The 18,483-nt window shown below is 37.9% G+C and overlaps 1 protein-coding gene across 1 annotated transcript in view; it reads left to right on the forward strand.

Moving 5' to 3' along the window:
• The window catches only part of CFAP61 (cilia and flagella associated protein 61), a 229,931-nt gene that overhangs the window by 14,223 nt on the left and 197,225 nt on the right, over positions 1-18,483 (forward strand). Inside the window, exons 7-8 of the mRNA XM_043512158.1 lie at positions 9,226-9,358; positions 12,473-12,626. Coding sequence (XP_043368093.1) covers positions 9,226-9,358; positions 12,473-12,626 — 287 coding nt within the window. The remainder of the gene's footprint in view (positions 1-9,225; positions 9,359-12,472; positions 12,627-18,483) is intronic.

Below are 18,483 nucleotides of genomic sequence, written 5' to 3' on the forward strand. Positions count from 1 at the left end.
TCTTAGGACCGACATATCTATGACAAAACTGCATAGTTAGTTTTATTCTAATTTGTCACAAGACTAGTTGTATTTTTTGTAAGATAGGTGGCCTTATTTCCATATGATTAAACTGAGTGTTTTTTAGCAGTAATACAGTTTCCAGATTTTGATGTTTCTCCTGTGCATTCGTTTATTTCCCCATGTCACGTTGCTACATATTTTACTCGGTACAGAACTTTTGTAACTTCCATATTGCCTCTTGGAGTGTCTTGCTGTGTAGTTCATGTTTTCTCTTATTAGGCCAAATTCTGACCAACTGGGCAAAGTCTGGGTAAGTAGATTTTGCTGTAAAGGAATTGCATTTGCATAATAAAACTGAGTAAGGAGGCGTTAGGCCCAACAATCCTTCAAACATGCTAATACCTGCCTTCCTAAACATTGTTGGCACTTGTGAATTTACTCTGTGTACAAACCCACTGGAGAACCCCTTAGCAATATCTACTCACTGTCTGCTTGGGCAGGCCTCCTCCATGGTGCTGAGGGGGTGCAAGAAGAAAACAGGGATAATAATCCTACTTTTCTCCCACCCTTTGTCTGTCTTATTTATTTAGATTGTAACCAGTTTGGGGCAGGAACTGTATCTTACTATGTGTTTGTACAGTACCTTCCATAGTGGAGGCCAGAACTTGGTTTGGGCTTTTAGGCACTAGTATAATAATAACAATTAATAACAACAAATAGTTAAATAATTAAATAGCCCAGAATCCAGCTGTGTGGCTGTCTGCTTCTCAGTACTCCCGCTCATTGGAAGTGTAGCGTTTCTGTCACATTTAAGCCTTAGGTGGTCAAGGATATCCCTATAAAATTCATCCCTAGTTCTTTGCTCTCCGTTTTATTATTCTCTATAACATTTTCAGTACGGTTGCTCTGTAGTCTAGGTCCTTATAACCAAGAGGTGTTATTCACAAAATACCTGCACGTGTTTTCTTCTCTCAGAAAAGGTATTCCATTGCAATTCCTTTTTTAAATAAAAAAATAAGTTTATTTTAACTAGCAAGTTGGAGGAATATGTTTCTTAAATCATTCTGTGTGTTTATGTACTGTGAAATGCTGCTCTAGGATGTTCTTTACAGGTCTGAAACCTATACTTTTCTCCAAAGAGCATCCACCACAGCAAAGCCCCAAATGCAAAATCACTTAACACATATTTCAACATGCCAGCGTTGGTGAGCAGACTGTTTCAATTTCTCTGAGTCCACATTCTGTCTTTTTTTATATTTTGTACTCCCCACTACCAATCAATTGTGTGTGAAGGGATCTTAGTGTTGAAGTAATAGCGCAAGGTAAACTCACTCCTGGGCCTTGAAAGGTATCCATGCCCCTTGATTCTGTCCATTATGTTTGTCTTTTATTAATCTGAAGAATATTTTTACCTTTGGGGGCTGTCAAACGATGCAGTTTGGGAAATAACATTTTTGACATGATTGAAAATGTTAAGAAAGCCATTCCAGTATTATACTGAAGGGATACCATCTTGCCTGAGTTTTTGTAATACATATAGGGTAATAATGGAATGGTTCGCTTTAATGAAAAACAGGGTAGAAAACTAACCAACAAACGGTTTAGTCCTTTTAAATAATGTAACTACTTGTCCTGTAAAATTCATAGTTTAGTATAGGTTGTCATGGATTCTTCAAGTAAGATAAATTATGTTTACTACTGATGCTTTTCCTTCCCTTTTCTTCTGTATTTGCCTTTATACATCACTAGCATCCGTAGTGACATTCAGTGGAAACTCTTTAGAGACTTATCCATGAAAGGGTTTTGACGCAGTCCCCAGCCACCTGCCTAGCAACACGTTCTGGGTCAATGATATGAGATTAGAGTAATCTCTGTTCCCTCTCCCCCTTACACACAGGAAAAAATATGCTGTAAATTGATCCTTTGCTTAACCCCTGTATATTGAAGTTATTCTTGATCTGACCTTTAAAATGTGAAATAAAGCTGTAGCATCCTAGAACACAAACCAATGAGCTTTCATATTGAAGTCCCTTGCCTGTACCTTGCCTTTCGATCTAATTATCATTGTTTATACTTCTCTTTACTTTACAGCTGTGTACAATAGATCACAAATCTGCCTTTACATTGGTGTGTGTGTGTTTCAATCTGGGAAGACAGTAGAATAGTATCCATATGAGTGAAAAGCCATTGCCTCTTATAAATTAAAGAAGGAAGGGGGTGGTTTGTAGAGGTAGACATTGTGGTTCCCATCCTGCAACACATAACATGTGGGGAGGCTGTTGCACTCACAGGAAGCCCCATTGACTTCAGTGGAGATTTGCATGCATGCCAAAATGATCTCATCATCCTACAGGCTTGCAGGATCAGGGCCCAAATCCTGACATGTGATCTCAGGCAAACTCACGTTTTAGGAGAGAGAGTGTAATTTCAGTATTGCACTGCTTTAAAAGGGCCAGTGGCCGCAGTATAATGAAATGTCATAGTGGTAAATATATAGGTTTAACACTTAAGTTTAACTGAAAAAAATTGTGGTTCTTATCACATTCTACCTTTCACTGGTTGGCACAATAAAACAGCAAGTTTAAATTACAGTACAATCTGATTGATTTGAACAGAAAGTCTAGTTTTGATTATCTGAAATTTCATAGTAAACACACTATATAAAATTCAGTTAAAGTAATGAAGCCATGGTAATAGACCCCACTAGAGAATTCCAGCTATGAAATCTTGCCTGAGAAGAACAGAGAGACCACCATTTCTGAGTGTGAATTATGAAGTGTGTAGATTATTAGTTTTAGCCAGGGTCTGCTGTACTAATGGAGTCATTTTAGGTAGAGGTTTAATCAGGTGGATAACTAGAGTCACAATTTATAGTGTGTTATGTTTACCCATAGTTCCTTCTTGCTTATATAAGCCTATTCAAATTAGGTTTCCACCTATCCAAAAACTGCAGTAAGGGATGGAGGTGGGATGTGGGGTAGGACGTTTTTGTCACTGACGGCAGTTTGTGCTCCCAGTTTGGAGTGGGCAGCTGCGGAATCCACCTGTATAGGGTCCCCAAGATTGTCATCCAAACTTAAAAGTCGTGTGAAAGAATCCAGTCACTACTAGCAGAAAAGGAACAAAATCTCTAAAACTATTATGCAGAATGAAACAACAGTCTGACTGCTTGGGTTTATTTTTCTTGACCCACTGATGGAGACAAGATGGCATGCAGGCACCCACCCTTCCTTCTACAAAAATGGATATGAATGAGTTACTAAGAGAGATCAAAAAGAAAAGGAGTACTTGTGGCACCTTAGAGACTAACAAATTTATTTGAGCATAAGCTTTCGTGAGCTACAGCTCACTTCATCGGATGCATTTGGTGGAAAATACAGTGCGGAGATTTATATACACACACAGAGAACGTGAAACAATGGATTTTATCATACACACTGTAAGGAGAGTGATCACTTAAGATGAGCCATCACCAGCAGCGCGGGGGGGGGGAGGAGGAGGAAAACCTTTCATGGTGACAAGCAAGGTAGGCTATTTCTAGCAGTTAACAAGAACATCTGAGAAACAGTGGGGAGTGGGGTGGGGGGGAGAAATAACATCGGGAAATAGTTTTACTTTGTGTAATGACTCATCCATTCCCAGTCTCTATTCAAGCCTAAGTTAATTGTATCCAATTTGCAAATTAATTCCAATTCAGCAGTCTCTCGTTGGAGTCTGTTTTTGAAGTTTTTTTGTTGAAGGATAGCCACCCTCAGGTCTGTAATCGAGTGACTGGAGAGATTGAAGTGTTCTCCGATTGGTTTTTGAATGTTATAATTCTTGACGCCTGATTTGTGTCCATTTATTCTTTTACGTAGAGACTGTCCGGTTTGACCAGTGTACATGGCAGAGGGACATTGCTGGCACATGATGGCATATATCACATTGGTAGATGTGCAGGTGAACGAGCCTCTGATAATGTGGCCGATGTGATTAGGCCCTATGATGGTGTCCCCTGAATAAATATGTGGACAGAGTTGGCAACGGGCTTTGTTGCAAGGATAGGTTCCTGGGTTAGTGGTTCTGTTGTGTGGTGTGTGGTTGCTGGTGAGTATTTGCTTCAGGTTGGGGGGCTGTCTGTAAGCAAGGACTGGGCTGTCTCCCAAGATCTGTGAGAGTGATGGGTCGTCCTTCAGGATAGGTTGTAGATCCTTGATGATGCGTTGGAGAGGTTTTAGTTGGGGGCTGAAGGTGATGGCTAGTGGCGTTCTGTTATGTTCTTTGTTGCGCCTGTCCTGTAGTAGGTGACTTCTGGGTAATGCCCCTACTCTACTTGCGCTACAGTGATGACATCTTCTTCATCTGGACCCATGGAAAAGAAGCCCTTGAGGAATTCCACCATGATATCAACAATTTCCATCCCACCATCAACCTCAGCCTGGACCAGTCCACACAAGAGATCCACTTCCTGGACACTACGGTGCTAATACACGATGGTCACATAAACACCACCCTATATTGGAAACCTACTGACCGCTATTCCTACCTACATGCCTCTAGCTTTCATCCAGATCACACCACACGATCCATTGTCTACAGCCAAGCTCTACCATATAACCGCATTTGCTCCAACCCCTCAGACAGAGACAAACACCTACAAGATCTCTATCATGCATTCTTACAACTACAGTACCCACCTGCTGAAGTGAAGAAACAGATTGAAAGAACCAGAAGAGTACCCAGAAGTTGTGGAAATATTGGAAGCTTTACTCATATCTAGTGGGATTGCTCACAGGTAGAATATTATTGGGGTGGGATTACTAGTCAGATTGGGTCAACAACTGTATGTGGTCTGTTTTAAGGGACCACTAATAATCCTTTTAGGTCTCACAATTAATATCATGGGTCTTCAGTGAGCATAATTCTTCAAGATTTTTTAATAGCACTATTGCTCTTATTAGCCAGGGATTGGAAAAATAATATTTTCACTTTTGTTAATATTTTGATTCATTAGAGTTTTAGGACATAGTGGAAATGGAGAAAATGATGCGTCAAATTAAAACACAATAAAGGAGACAAAAAACTAACAATACCTAGCTTCCCACCTTTCTTCTATTGGATTTTCATACCAGAAACAGCCACGTGCTGTAAAACTGACAGTTAAACACTGTGTTTTAAATGAACGGTTGATTGTGAAAATCGCCAGTGTAGAGGGCTCTCAACAATTGCAAGAAATACAGATGTGCAGCTGCCCTTCCTGGGGAAAAGAAGAACGAAAATAGTCTTAAGACTGGTTTTATTATACAACTCTTAGCAAATTAGGGTCCTGACCCAGCTGACTTCTGGGAGCTACCACAATATAAATGTTATGTAATAATGAATGGACTAAAAACAAAACAATACGTAATAAACGAGAAAGAAGTGTAAATTAAGTAAGGCTTAACTTTACAACCCTTTATAATGTAAAATATTGCATTGATTCATGTATTGATATTTTTATTTTTGTTTTGTAAATCATTTTGAAAAAAACAAGTTATATTTTTTTAATTGAAGGATGGTGCCAATTTTGAGCACTGATCCTGTTTTGTGACCTCTGTTTATAAAGGAAACAAAAACTTGAGGAAAAGGGAAGTCACTGTAGTAGATCAGGCAATCCTTATAATCTCTGACCTTTTGATTGCTAGGAGTACAGCATGTAATGATATTTTCTAGTGGTTTTCAAAGGCTGTTTAATAAAAGGATTGCCCCCAAGTAATGAAGGAATTTGCTGAACTAACAACTAAGAGATTTAAGACCATTAATCTTCTGAGGGATTTGGAAGTTACATGGCCCTAGCCTTATAAAAAGTTTTCTGAGTAATTAATTTACTGTGTTACAGAACATTTTCAAATGTGTTGTAGCACTGTGTGAATGCTTGGATGAATAATTTATAAGAAATGTGTTAGATAGTTGACCAGTAGAGGTCACTAGAGACCTTGCAACGAAATAATCACTTACATTGCTTCCAGATGGCAATACATGTCCTAGTTTTGTTTTTATTATCTGAATTGAACCAACAGATACCTAATTGTATCCGCCGCAGCCCTTTATTACTTCATATCTGTATAATACTTGACAGGTTGACATGATGACAGTGTGATAAAGATTATGACTGCACCACCTGTGGGTGTAGTGTGACCACTCTTTGCCAAAAATGTTAACAGTCTTGGGGTACTTTTGGATCTCCAGCTCCTTTTAGATGTCAAGGTAGCAATAGTAGTTCATTCTACTTTTTAAAATCTGTGGTTAGCTAAGAGGTTGTTAGATATTGCTAGTCATCATGCTCTAGTTATCTACCGTGCACTATACTTGCAAGGTACCTTTAAAGATGGCCTATAAGTTTTAACAAGTGAAGAATGTGCTGGCCCACTTGTTTTAATGCAGGGGGTTGGTGGGAACATATCACCCACATGCTCAGTGAACTGCACTGGATGCCCATCTTCTCTCGGGGCAATTCATCATGTTGGCTCAAATGTCTAAAGCTTGCCTGAGTTTGCTTCTTGGCTCTTTAGGGACCATCTCTCCCTGTGCATTCTGTGACAACTGAGATTAGCAAATGCACATTTTATAGATGTTCAGTCATGGAGACTTGGAGGTGTTTTCAATGGGGAGTCCCTAGCTGTAGAACTTATTCCTTCTTGTGGTCCATCACAGCCTGAGTTTCCTGAATCTTAGGGGATAGTGCAAGATGCATCATTTTAGTAAAGCATGTATTTGTTGGACCATGGATGAACTGAATGGTTTGGGTAGTACAGGATTGGGACAGTTTATCGTGTTTATTATGGATAGTTTAACGTTAGATGTATTTATTTTGTGACAGGCCCATGGTGATAGGCACATTAAAAAAACAGCAAATAAATCAATCAATAGGTACTGCATTCCCTGACTGTACTTTTTATCTACATTATTCAACATGCATTAAAATTCTCTTTTAGTCTTGTGCTTCTGATTAAGAACTAGGATTTCAAAAGCTTAATATTGGATTGTAACTGAGAAAACATTAAGTATCAGTAAGTGTGTTAATCTCTTCAGGTATTTCAATGAGAATCTATCTATACACTTTGAGTACTGTAAGACTTTTACTGCCAACAGTGTATGTCAGGCCAAGTGGAGACAGGTTGAGATGGCTTTCACACTGACAGCAAGTTGAATGTAGAAGGAACAGTAGAAGTAGATAAGATCTGGATCCTGCAAATTGCAACATTACACCTATGCTGGAGCCTCATTTTGACTTCAGTGGGAATCCATGTGGACTCAGGGGTCTATCTTTGCAGGATTGGGGCCTAAGTCTTTACTGCCCCTCTTCAGTTGTCCATGATTTCTGTTGAAAAGTTGATTGGCAGGTGTCAGTTAGGCAAAGAAGGGAGAGGAGATTTTGACCACCTTTTCAAGCTATGCCTCCAGGCTCCCCAGCCTTCATGAAGAAGGCAGCAAGTGCTTCACACTGTGGTGCCATCTTCAGGCATCTGCCACAGGAGCCATGGAAGACAGCACAGGCTCTCCACACAGAAGGAGCTCCACTGAGGAGCTCCTTCCAGTTCTTTGCTGCAAGACTGATGTGCTAAAACATCCAGCCATAAAATGGTTCCCCTGCCCAGATGGCTGCCCGTGGGTGCAGATCTAAACAAAGTGACCTCATTTCAGAGCTCCCCTACCAGAGCACAGAGAAAAAGGAGGAAGGGGATTCCCTTTAGGGAGCGTAGCATAGGCTAACCTTCAGAAGTAACTTACTGGGCCTTTTAGAGGCAATTTCTGGAATGGGAACAGCTTAATGCTAAATCTCCCTTTTGATTGGTCATTTGCTGACTGACACCAGAGGTGAGGAAATGCCCCCATTGTTCATGCTAGCTCATCAAGTCACAGAACACCAACTAGCGAGTAAGCACATTTAATTCTTTTGAGTGAAATTATATAATTTAATGGTCTCTTTCACACAAAAGCACACAGTTATGGCAGATTCTGCACAGGTGTGCTGGGGGGATAGTAAAGGCACAGGGAGCTCCTCCCTGCCCATGTTTGCACCATCTTTGGTATGGCTCCTTTAAGAGAGTTCCACTGGCTGAGGATCTGGCCAATTGAATGTAGATTTTTGACAGCCTTGTGTTGGTTTTTTTGCACCTGGGGGTTTTAGATGAGCTGTTTGAGTGTGTAGGCTTGCTTTGTAAATTAGCAATCACTTCCAGCAATACAGCAGTACATTAAAGGACAAGTTTTTATTTCTTATCTTCAGGTAAGGACCTAAGCAAAAGCATCCTCCTACCTCAATCATTCTCCCATTTTTTGTTTATGTTTTGTCATGGTAGTAGTTACAGACCACTGACAAGTACATGATGATGAACCTGACAAGGCTTCTGGTTTGTAAACAGTATCTGTTTAATTCCTGTGTTACTGTCATAGATCAGTATACTCCCCTCTGTTGCATAGCAAAACCACAGAGAGTTTGTGGTAAATGCCTTTGGATGCACTGCAGCGAAGAGGGTTATTCAGTATGTTCATTCCCCATCTCAGAGTCAATGGCAGTACCCTTTATAACAGCAGTGTGGAATTTGTGTAGTACACGTTATTTTTGGCCTGAGCAGCAGTAACTTATCCTGTTATCAGAGGCGTCATTTGCATCTGCCAATGGAAACATCACAGCAAAGAGTCCGCTATGTTGCCAATATGGGAATAGTGGGTCTGGGAAGTTCCCAGAGGTGTATAACTAGGCCTGGCTGTTTGAAGATGCTTGGGGCTGGGTTTCCTTATGGATTCTTGGTTTCTGCTTCAGCAGGGGCCACAGCTCCAGTGAGGAAAGAGGTGGTCAATGTTTACAGTCACAGCTTCAGCTACATTCATAAGATGTCTTGTTTAAAGTGTTGTAAAGAGTGTCTGTGCTGTAAGAAATAACAGCTATCCAAATTTCCCTTTTCAGTTACCTCTGGTATGCCCAGGAAGACATCTATTCTTTTATTTTCTGTCCTTCTCTGTAGTGCATCAGAGTAAATTCATAAAGAGTTTTAAAAAATATTTAACAATATACACTGAAACTATCAATCATGTTTGTTTTACAGCATTCTAAAAATGACAGTGTAATTGAAATCAAATAAATGGTTGACTTTGTATAGAAGTTATCATTTGCCTGCACTCTGAAAAACAAATCAGGGAGTGAAGGATCAGTATTCTAGTATTAGAAAGTTTTAAGACATCATTGATTCTGTTTTACAGGGTGGAAGACCATGATGATCTCATGCCTATCTTCATGCATCAGAATGAAATTCTGAGAGAAACCTATGGAGAATACTTCCTTGCAGAGCTGATAGAAGCTCAGGATGAAAAAAACCATGCTGTTGTTTGTGAGGTAGATCCTTGACATGCAGTAGGCTTAGGTATCCCTAACATTCATTATGCTGTATTTGGTAACATCTGGTGCACTGGCTTCTTGAATAAAAATGAACTAAGTAGGACTAACTATGCCTTAGAAAGCAAAAATCATAATTTTGATGGCCATTTGACACTTGAGAAATTCAGCCATTTTCTTAGTAAGCTTTCAGTTCTTTCAGGAATATGATTGCCCCTTTGCAGTGGGTATCTCCTTTAAGGATGGAACATGACAAGTGAATCAGTAATAAATAGTAACAATATTTGGCATTTCTAAAATGCCTTTCCACCAGAAGATCCCCAGTTACTTTAAAAATCTCATTTGTACCTCACAATATTCTTAAGAGGATGACAGGGTCACCCATTCTACAGATGAGGAAACTGAGAACAAGCAAATTAAGGGCCCATTTCTGTGGGATTCTGATTGTCTGTGAGGATCCATATGACTTTAACTCATGGGGACCTCATTACGCTTTGAGGCTGCTCAGTACTTCACAACAAGTGCTCATCCCTTTGCAGACTTGGGCCTTAAGTGACAACAAAATCATAATTGTATGTCACATGAGAACTTTTTTCAGAAAAGAATGAAAATGTATTAATTTACTCTTGACTGAGAGCTTGACCTTGGGTAGCTCTTCTGTGGGAGGCAGTCTGGAGCATCCCTGTCCCTGCCCTTGTGTAGCTAGTAAAAGAGCTAACCAGAATAGCAGCCCCTCTGGTCAAGGAAGCGTAGAGATTACTGCTGCGATGTTTCCAACAGGAACAACTCATTGAAAAGGGACAGAGTCACGGTTTTGCCCCTCCCATGCAGAGGCCAGCAGAATTGGTGGGACATATCGTGATCAGTGATGCATTCAGTGATGCATCCGATGAAGTGGGTTTTAGCCCAGGAAAGCTTATGGTCAAATAAATTTGTTAGTCTCTAAGGTGCCACAAGTACTCCTTGTTCTTTTTGCTGATACAGACTAACATGACTACCATGCTGAAACGTGAGCAATATGTTACACCATTTAAAGGGCTGTAGCAGTTTGTATTCACCCTAGCACAACTGGAATGCGCAGGCAGGCACTGCCTTTCGATGCTCCCCCTGGGGCAGCCTGTATGCACCTGAAGCTATGCCTCCAATGGAGGACTGTGGCTAAATGCCACCGTCTAACCCACCATGATTCGTTTGTATATTTTGTTTCTTATCGTGATATAAATGAAGCTACAATTTAGACAATTTGGTAGATTTTTCTGAGATAATTGAAAAAGGTGATCTTAAATCAGTTATTGTTATTTTAGACACTTTGCATTATAAATAACCAAATTACATCCACTAGCAACATTAATACTGCATGTGATGACTGGTAACCAAGGAAACATAGTCAAAAATATCTCCAAAAGGTAGAATTAGAGATGCTAGAGATGGACAAGATGAGTGAATATTGTAGTTTGTTTCCATCTCCTGATCCATGCAGGAAAATGTATGCTATCTCCAAAAATCAGGAATTAGTTTCTTAATTAAAAGAGAAATGAGAGTGGCCAGCATGAAAGAGATGTCTCAGGGGCATGTATTTCTAAAGAACATTCTATTTTACAATATGTAATTGCCATACTTTGTAATTCTATGAAGTATTGTAGGCAGATAGGAGCTATAACCTACTTTAATTCCAGAAATCTGCTTCCTTGAGCAAAACAGTTAAAAAAAATGCTTAAAATGTAATCACTGCAGATTGAAACCAAGCGGTAAATAATAAGCCATTAGTGTAATAACACATTACAAACAGCTATTTTATAATCTTATAAATTAATATATTTCTATCATACATTTATGGCTCAATATGAAACCTGCAAAACGTGCTTCAGGCCTTCATAGTATAGACTCACCAATGCTGCTGCAGATTGGAAAGATACCTCCATATGAAGCAAGATAGATGCCAATTTTCCCTGCAGAGAATGAAGCTGGCAACCTCTTTTTGCACATATGGTAGATGGATTGGTTAATCAGCCTCTGCTGAGCCTTGGGCCTAAAATTACACAGCAGCCAGACAACTGCAGAGACACATCTTTTGTTCAGTTACGCAAACAAGACAAACAAACAATCACTTGTTGTTTGGGGAAAAAATAAACTTTTTTTTTTATTTTTATTGAAGTGTTGATGGCTTGATAAGACAGCTGGACAAATCCAGCCTTTTATCACAAGATTTTATTAAGTATAGGAGGAAAAAATACATATAGTGGTTATTTGTTTTATCAGTAAGTTGCATATAATACTAAAAATTAAGTTATCTTCTACCTGCCTTGTTTTAGTGAAAAATCAGTGATGATTCTTATTGTCAGTGTCTGTTTCTTGCTTACTATTGTAACTTCCAGGAAAGCTCCAGTTCCATGCATTAAACCAATATCACCTGCTATTTCATCAATGCAAGGTCCTTATCGCTGTCATACGTGCCTGTGCAGTTATTAAGGCATTTGTTGCTTGATATGTCTTGAACTTGAAATTATCTAGTGCTTATAATTACTGTGCTTTCTGTCCCTGAATTAAACCATGTCACAGGGAAATAAAATATTTTCTTCCATTTAAGAGCACAAAGAAATTTTTACACTAGTGTTTAGTAATTAGGCAACCATTGTCTTTAGCTAGATCCAGATTTTACTTAACGGTTTTAAATTAAGCAAGAATCTGTTCTGAAATATATAATTACAAAGCACCATCTTTAGCTATGTTTTGTATCTCAATAATTATTTATAAATGTACATGGAAAAACACAAAACACCTTACAGACCATATCTAACAATATTTTTTTTATTCTTCCCCTGTGCATATTTAAGTCAAGATTATTACATTTTCTTTTATCTTCCTTTGAAGTATCTGGTATTAGCCACTGTCAGAGATTGGATACTGAGCTAGTTGGACCTTCGGGCTGATCCAGTCTGGCTATTCCTATTTAAATCTTTCAAGCCCTGGAACAAAGTAACTTTGTTAGGTGGGATTTAAGATAAAAAGTATGAAGTATATTGGACTGTGTGGCTTTTTCTTGTGTCCCAAATTCATGTCTTTATATAGACTTGAAGCTTTTAAGAGTGTGATAATGTTATTTTGATATTTCAGGATGATGGCACTGCAGTAGGTTTCATGAGTGTGTGCTCGGAAGTGAATATACAACTGCTTCAAGACTGTTTTGACCTGGGGCCTTTCCATGGTCTCTGCAAACCACATCCTGATGATATTCTCAAACTACCTCAGGAGCCAAGTATTGAAACAGGTAAAAACAAAGTAAAATATATGGATTCAAAATCAGTTAGGCAACATTTATTTTTAACTTCCAAATACATAATTATTTCATGGGGTTGGAAGGGAACCTTTTGGAATGGTCTAGCTCAACACTAGGTGGGGAGGTCTGAGAAGGTTTGACGGCTGTTGTCTCTGGTTATTAAATGCTTGTCACTGTTGAGGAGATTGGAGGATTTTTCAGGATCAGTAGCATTATATAAACAAAGTTCAAATCTTGGAAAGTTAAAGCATTAGACATGTCCCCCAGATGTCATCTGCAACTGGTCTGTTAATTTAAGGTCTCATTTTGAAGCTGATTCTAATGTCTGAAAATAGTTAGGCAGCTGACCAGTATCATCTCATTGTTTCCTTGTGCTCCCTCTGTCTGTCTCTCTGTCTTTTCTGCCTATAGTCTTGTACCTAGTCCCTGAGTTGAAGAGTTTATAATAAATCTCTTTGTTATATGTTTGTACAGCGTCTAGCGCAATGGGGCCCTTCCCTTTAAGGGCTACCATAATACAAATAAATGACAATGATAATAATAAAGTTGGTGTATGAATTGCTTGAAGATTAGAAAAGTTCTCTCAATGCAGTGTCATCCTCTGGCCTCTCTTTCTTAAGAAGCACTGAAGAGTTTTTTTGTTTGTGTTTGCTTTTTTGCATAGACAACTACATTTTGCTATTTGTTAATAATCAATAATAGAATACGAATGAGCACTAATAAGTTACCACAATTATCTGTTTCATTGAATGCTTCTAATGCCTTGTCTGAGACAGAATAGAGGGCCACTGAGTAGCCTAAAACCAGTCACCCACAGATATCCTAGAACTGTCAGCCTCAGGGAAGAAGATGGAGGAAAGAACATACTCCTAGCTATCCTGTCAACTTTCCTTTCCTTCCCCTGCAAAGAACCACCATGTTAATAAAGGAACTCTACCATTTTATTCTATCTCACCTCCTTGCCCCTGGAGCTGCTGGAGTGTCACTGCTGACCTAGGTGAAGGACAGTGTTGGGAATACAAATAGGGCTGTGGGAGGAAGAAAAATCATTAGTACAAGTCCACTGTTTGTTGAGAAGCTCCAACCTCTTGACTGTAGTGTGTGTGGGTCCTCTCTTTCCTAACCTTGCATGCTGGGTCAGCCTTCTTCAGGATCAGTTGGCCAGGTACACAGTCAGCTGAATGGATTTTTTAAAGCCATGTAAATTAGGGTCAGGATTGGGTCTTTAAAAGGCCAAATGAATATTTACCAAAAGACACTAAATAACTTAATCTTCAAAACTTCATTACCTTTAAAACAGTTAGCTGCACCAGTAAATTCTTAGTAGGTATTGCACGTATGCTTTAAAGAGTTAGTCTATTGTTTCTGGCCAAAACGGCCAAGAGGAAAATGGTTCTTGTTGTTTTTAAAATCAAAGTAAAAAAATTAAGCTAGCTTACATTTATTAATACAGTATAACATCTATTACCAAATTAGTTGATATACTAGCTGCTTGGAGGTTACAAAAATTTGTATGCCCTTTATTTGTTGTCATTTTGCATGTTTTCTTTATTGAAAATTTTTACTTTATTTGGTAAATTTTCCAAAATCTGCACCTCGGTTGATTATCTTAATAAGAGCATTTCTTTCTATTGTTTGTTAGGTATTAGAGTTTAATGTCTGTTAACAGAAAGCTAGTGTTTTAAACAGACTGTATAAAAACCGTTTCTGCTCTCAGTTAATCAAGTTTCACTTATGTGGCATATGTGATGTTATAAATCTTGTCAGTCTCCACTCATTCATAAAGAATGTCAGGAAAAACAGGGTGACCCAAAAATTTTAATGTAAAAACCAGCACATTTAAAACCAACCAACCAACCAAACAAAAACTTTCAAGCTTTTTTTTTTAAATGAAGTATTTAGGAAAAAAGGGCATAAATCTAATTTCCCCCCTCCTTTCTGTCATCTTTAAAAGTATATTTTTAAAAAAGTAATGTTATATGTTATAGTTTGATTATGGTAGAAATGGAGTCCATTTATATCAATTGCATCTTGCTATTCCATGGATGAATCTTTGCAGAATCAGGGTTTATGTACGTGCTTGAAATCAATAGAATTATTCATGTGGCTAAAGTTAAGTACATAGGTATATCTTGCAGGATCAGTACCTTTTTTTGTGTGTGTGTGGGTACACCATTTGTGCACTGCTTTGAAAATATGGAACCAAATTGTCTGCTGGTGTAATGAGAATGAAGCTGTGTTAATTTACACCACCAGAAAATATGGGCCATTATATCTTTAATGAATTCAAAGTCTGAATATTTAAAATGTAAGCTGTACAACAAAAGCTTTGTTCAGGTATAAATAGCTGTAATAAAGAATTTCCAAGCTGTTTAACTTGCTTTAGCCCTTGTACATGGAGACTGCAGGTGGTTGTTGTTTTTCCTTTCAAAATATAATACTAGGCAATAAAAATGAAAGAGCATACAACATCTATGTTTAACGTAATGTTGATATGCCACTTGCATTTCATTATAATTATAGTAATTTGGCTGTTACTCTATATGGAGTCAGGAATTGGTAGCTAGAAAACACTATGATACTGTGGGAATGATTCAAGAGGTTTTCATCAGGCTTCTTATTGAACTGGCTTTTTGATCCTACTGCCTTTTACGTCTACCATCAACCCAGCAAACAGAATCCTTTTAATTTTCTTTTGGTTGAAGTCTTTTTTACTTCAGTTACAGTAGATAATGTTCTTCCAGATCACATGTTTATGGTACATATACAAATAACAGTGATGCAACTATATTTGACTGTGTTGGATTCAGGAGCCATTAAGGGTTTCATTTTAGTATAAAGTCAGAAACAACATATCAATATTTATTTATATGTAAACTAGAGGCATGTATTAGTTCACTTCTGACACCTGCAAGCCTGTTTATAATGAGAAATACTGTTGGATTAATCAGGATGACATTTGATCATTTCTATAAAGGTGCCCATTGGTGATACCCCTAAAGAAACCACATATTATATATAATATATGCACTTTTGTTTGCCTGCACATTGCATCAACGTTTTTTTCTTTTGACAGTGATTATAGCTTTTTAAAAAAATATCATGCTGAATTATTTTAGGCCTTTAAATTCATTATTTAAAAAAATGAAGTTGCCTGAGATTGTCCCAAAAACTACTTAATTAAGGGAATTGAACTGTAAGTTAGTTAGGTTTCTCAACACAAAGCAAGCATAGAGTTTTTTGAAGCCCCCTCCCAGGGCTCAGAAGTCTTCAGATTCATAGGTTACTGTTTTGGCATACTTTATCTTAAAATCTCAAAGAGTTTTTGTTAATTAAAGCTTCTCTTCAGAGACTTCATTTTAAGTATATGAAAAAAAGGAACTAGGAATATGTCTTTAGGATTTGGAAAGTGACTTTTAAGGAATTTTGATAGCTAATTAACATATGTGAAATGGCTTACATATAGGGATCCCAGATTTTATTGTTGTGGGGTTTTCGTGGTTATTTGCTTTAATTTATTGACTCCATCAGTGTTTTTAACTGTTTCTCACTTTAGTGAACTATAATCAGTTAATATTTGGTTCCACATATTGAATATAAAATTGACAATTGCAGCAGGATTTCAAATTATTTAAAGTAACTCGCCTTGATATTCTACTGTAAACTAAGGGACCGTTCCTGCAAGATGTTGAGTAATTTCACCTCTCATTGACTTCAAAGGGAATATAGTGTTCATTACCTGGCAGGGTTGGGTTAGAGACTGTTTTTTCCCAAAATTGTGTAATTGCTGTCAAGCAGCTACCCAAAGGCTGCCAAGCACATAGATGGAATGAAAGTAACACAGCAGTTAACTTCTGCTGCATTGATGTCAGATTTCAGTCATGTCCTATTGCACAAATTGTACATGCGTGTAAAATAGGTAAATCGTATGTACATAGTAGTTAAGCCATTACAAATCAAATGCAATAATGCATCATAAACATTCTGAAATTGATTTTGGACATTTTTATCTGGATTTTCCTGCCATTTAGCATTTTAAATGTCAGGAAACAGCCTTGGGCCAGATCATCATCTGATGTAAATTGGCATAGCATTGATTTCAGTGAAGCTATGCCAGTTTACACCAGCTGTGGATTTGGTCCATGTGAATAAAATGTTGGACATGATGAAAATTGTGAAATCTGGTGTTTATCAATATTAACAAAATTAACTCTATTGTTTAAATGTATGCTTTAATTGGATTTTACTGGTTTAAACTGTAATCCAGAAACTCTATTTACACAATATTCTCTCTCTCTCTCTCTCTCTGTATAAATAATACAAATATCATGTCTTTCAATGGCTAAGTATAAGTGGATAGACAAGTGACTAAAATTAATTGAAACCTATTGCTTTATTCATCACTTTTGACACCAAAAATACTATTAACCTGTTAGCAATTGACTAAAACAGAATCCCATCATCATTGCTTTTTTTACTAGGAATTGAGCTCAGTCAGTGTGCTCAGTGCTGTGTAGACTTTAAAATCTGGTCTCAATAAATTTGAATGTGTGTTGTCCTTTCCTTTCTTGTTTATAAAGCCCTTTCATCCCTGCTTCACTTACCATAGTTTAAAAACTGGTTTCTTTGTATTTATCTGCCACCTCAGCTAAAATAGGTGTTCATTAAGCAGATTAGCCAGTGTCTGCCTTTTGGGACTGAAAAATACAACAAAGATACTTCCTAACTAGTTGTCACAGTGCTTTAAAGTAGTTACTTCAGCATCCTGTGGAGAGACTCCTGGCTGCTACTGAAAATCATAGGTAACCAAAACCCTGGTTCATACTAAGAAGGTGAAACCCATTGCCCTCCCAGCAGCTCCTCTGGGGCTCACATATGTTCCTGGATCTATATGCAGATGCTGCAGTGCTTCAAAGGAGCTGCAGCAGGTGTGTAAAAGGATCCTGGAATATGTCTGACCTGAGCCCCAAAGGCAAGCACTAGCTGCAATGGAGGAGACAGGTATGTAACAAGATAGGAGAGGCACCATTAACCCTTTTAGACTGCCAGCCAAATTATTGCCGAGGGCCAGAGTTTAAAAATTGCTCAGCATCACTCCCATAAAATATGGCCTTTAGTTTCCAAAAGGTTAAGAATCTGTTTAAAAAAACCAACTGGAATAAAAGTAGTAGTGGAAGAGGAGAGGAGAGAAAGGAAATTTTCTTATTTCATCGGGTTTTTTTTTTTTTTTAGTAAAGGGTGTATATAGCAGTTGGAGTAACTAGTTTATAGTGAAAACTAGTGACCCTTGGATTTAAAAAAAGAATGAGACTATTAGTATCTTCATTTTTGCCTTTTGAGATGTCAAATTTGTCCAACAATTTTTCAAGCACTGTGATAATTTCCCATTAACATACACAATTGTACTTGTATAGCATCTATAATCACAAGCTCTCAAAGGGCAAACTTCTATAAAATGTAACTATAGTCCCTTTGAGGTAGGGAATTAACTATTTTAATTTTATAGATGATAACCGTAATACTTCAGATTGCTCTGGAACCTACCATCTGAGGATGTCACACTTCTTCACAAACATTAATGAATTAAGCCTCACAGCATCTCTGTGAAATATCATCTCCATTTTACAGATGGAGAGACTGATGGGAGACAGGTTAAATCATTTGCCAAAGGTCATATAACAAGTTAGCAGCAGAGATGGGTACTGAATGCTAGGAGACAGACTAGCCAATCGGTAGTTCAACCATTGACCACATTGTCCCCCTTTAGTTAGAGTCCAAATATAATTTTACATCTAAACACAGTATTAGTCAGGAATGTTTCCAGGTTATCTTTTGTTCAAATCCTCTG

Source organism: Dermochelys coriacea, chromosome 3 (assembly GCF_009764565.3).
Source record: "Dermochelys coriacea isolate rDerCor1 chromosome 3, rDerCor1.pri.v4, whole genome shotgun sequence".
NCBI classification, from domain to species: Eukaryota; Metazoa; Chordata; order Testudines; family Dermochelyidae; genus Dermochelys; species Dermochelys coriacea.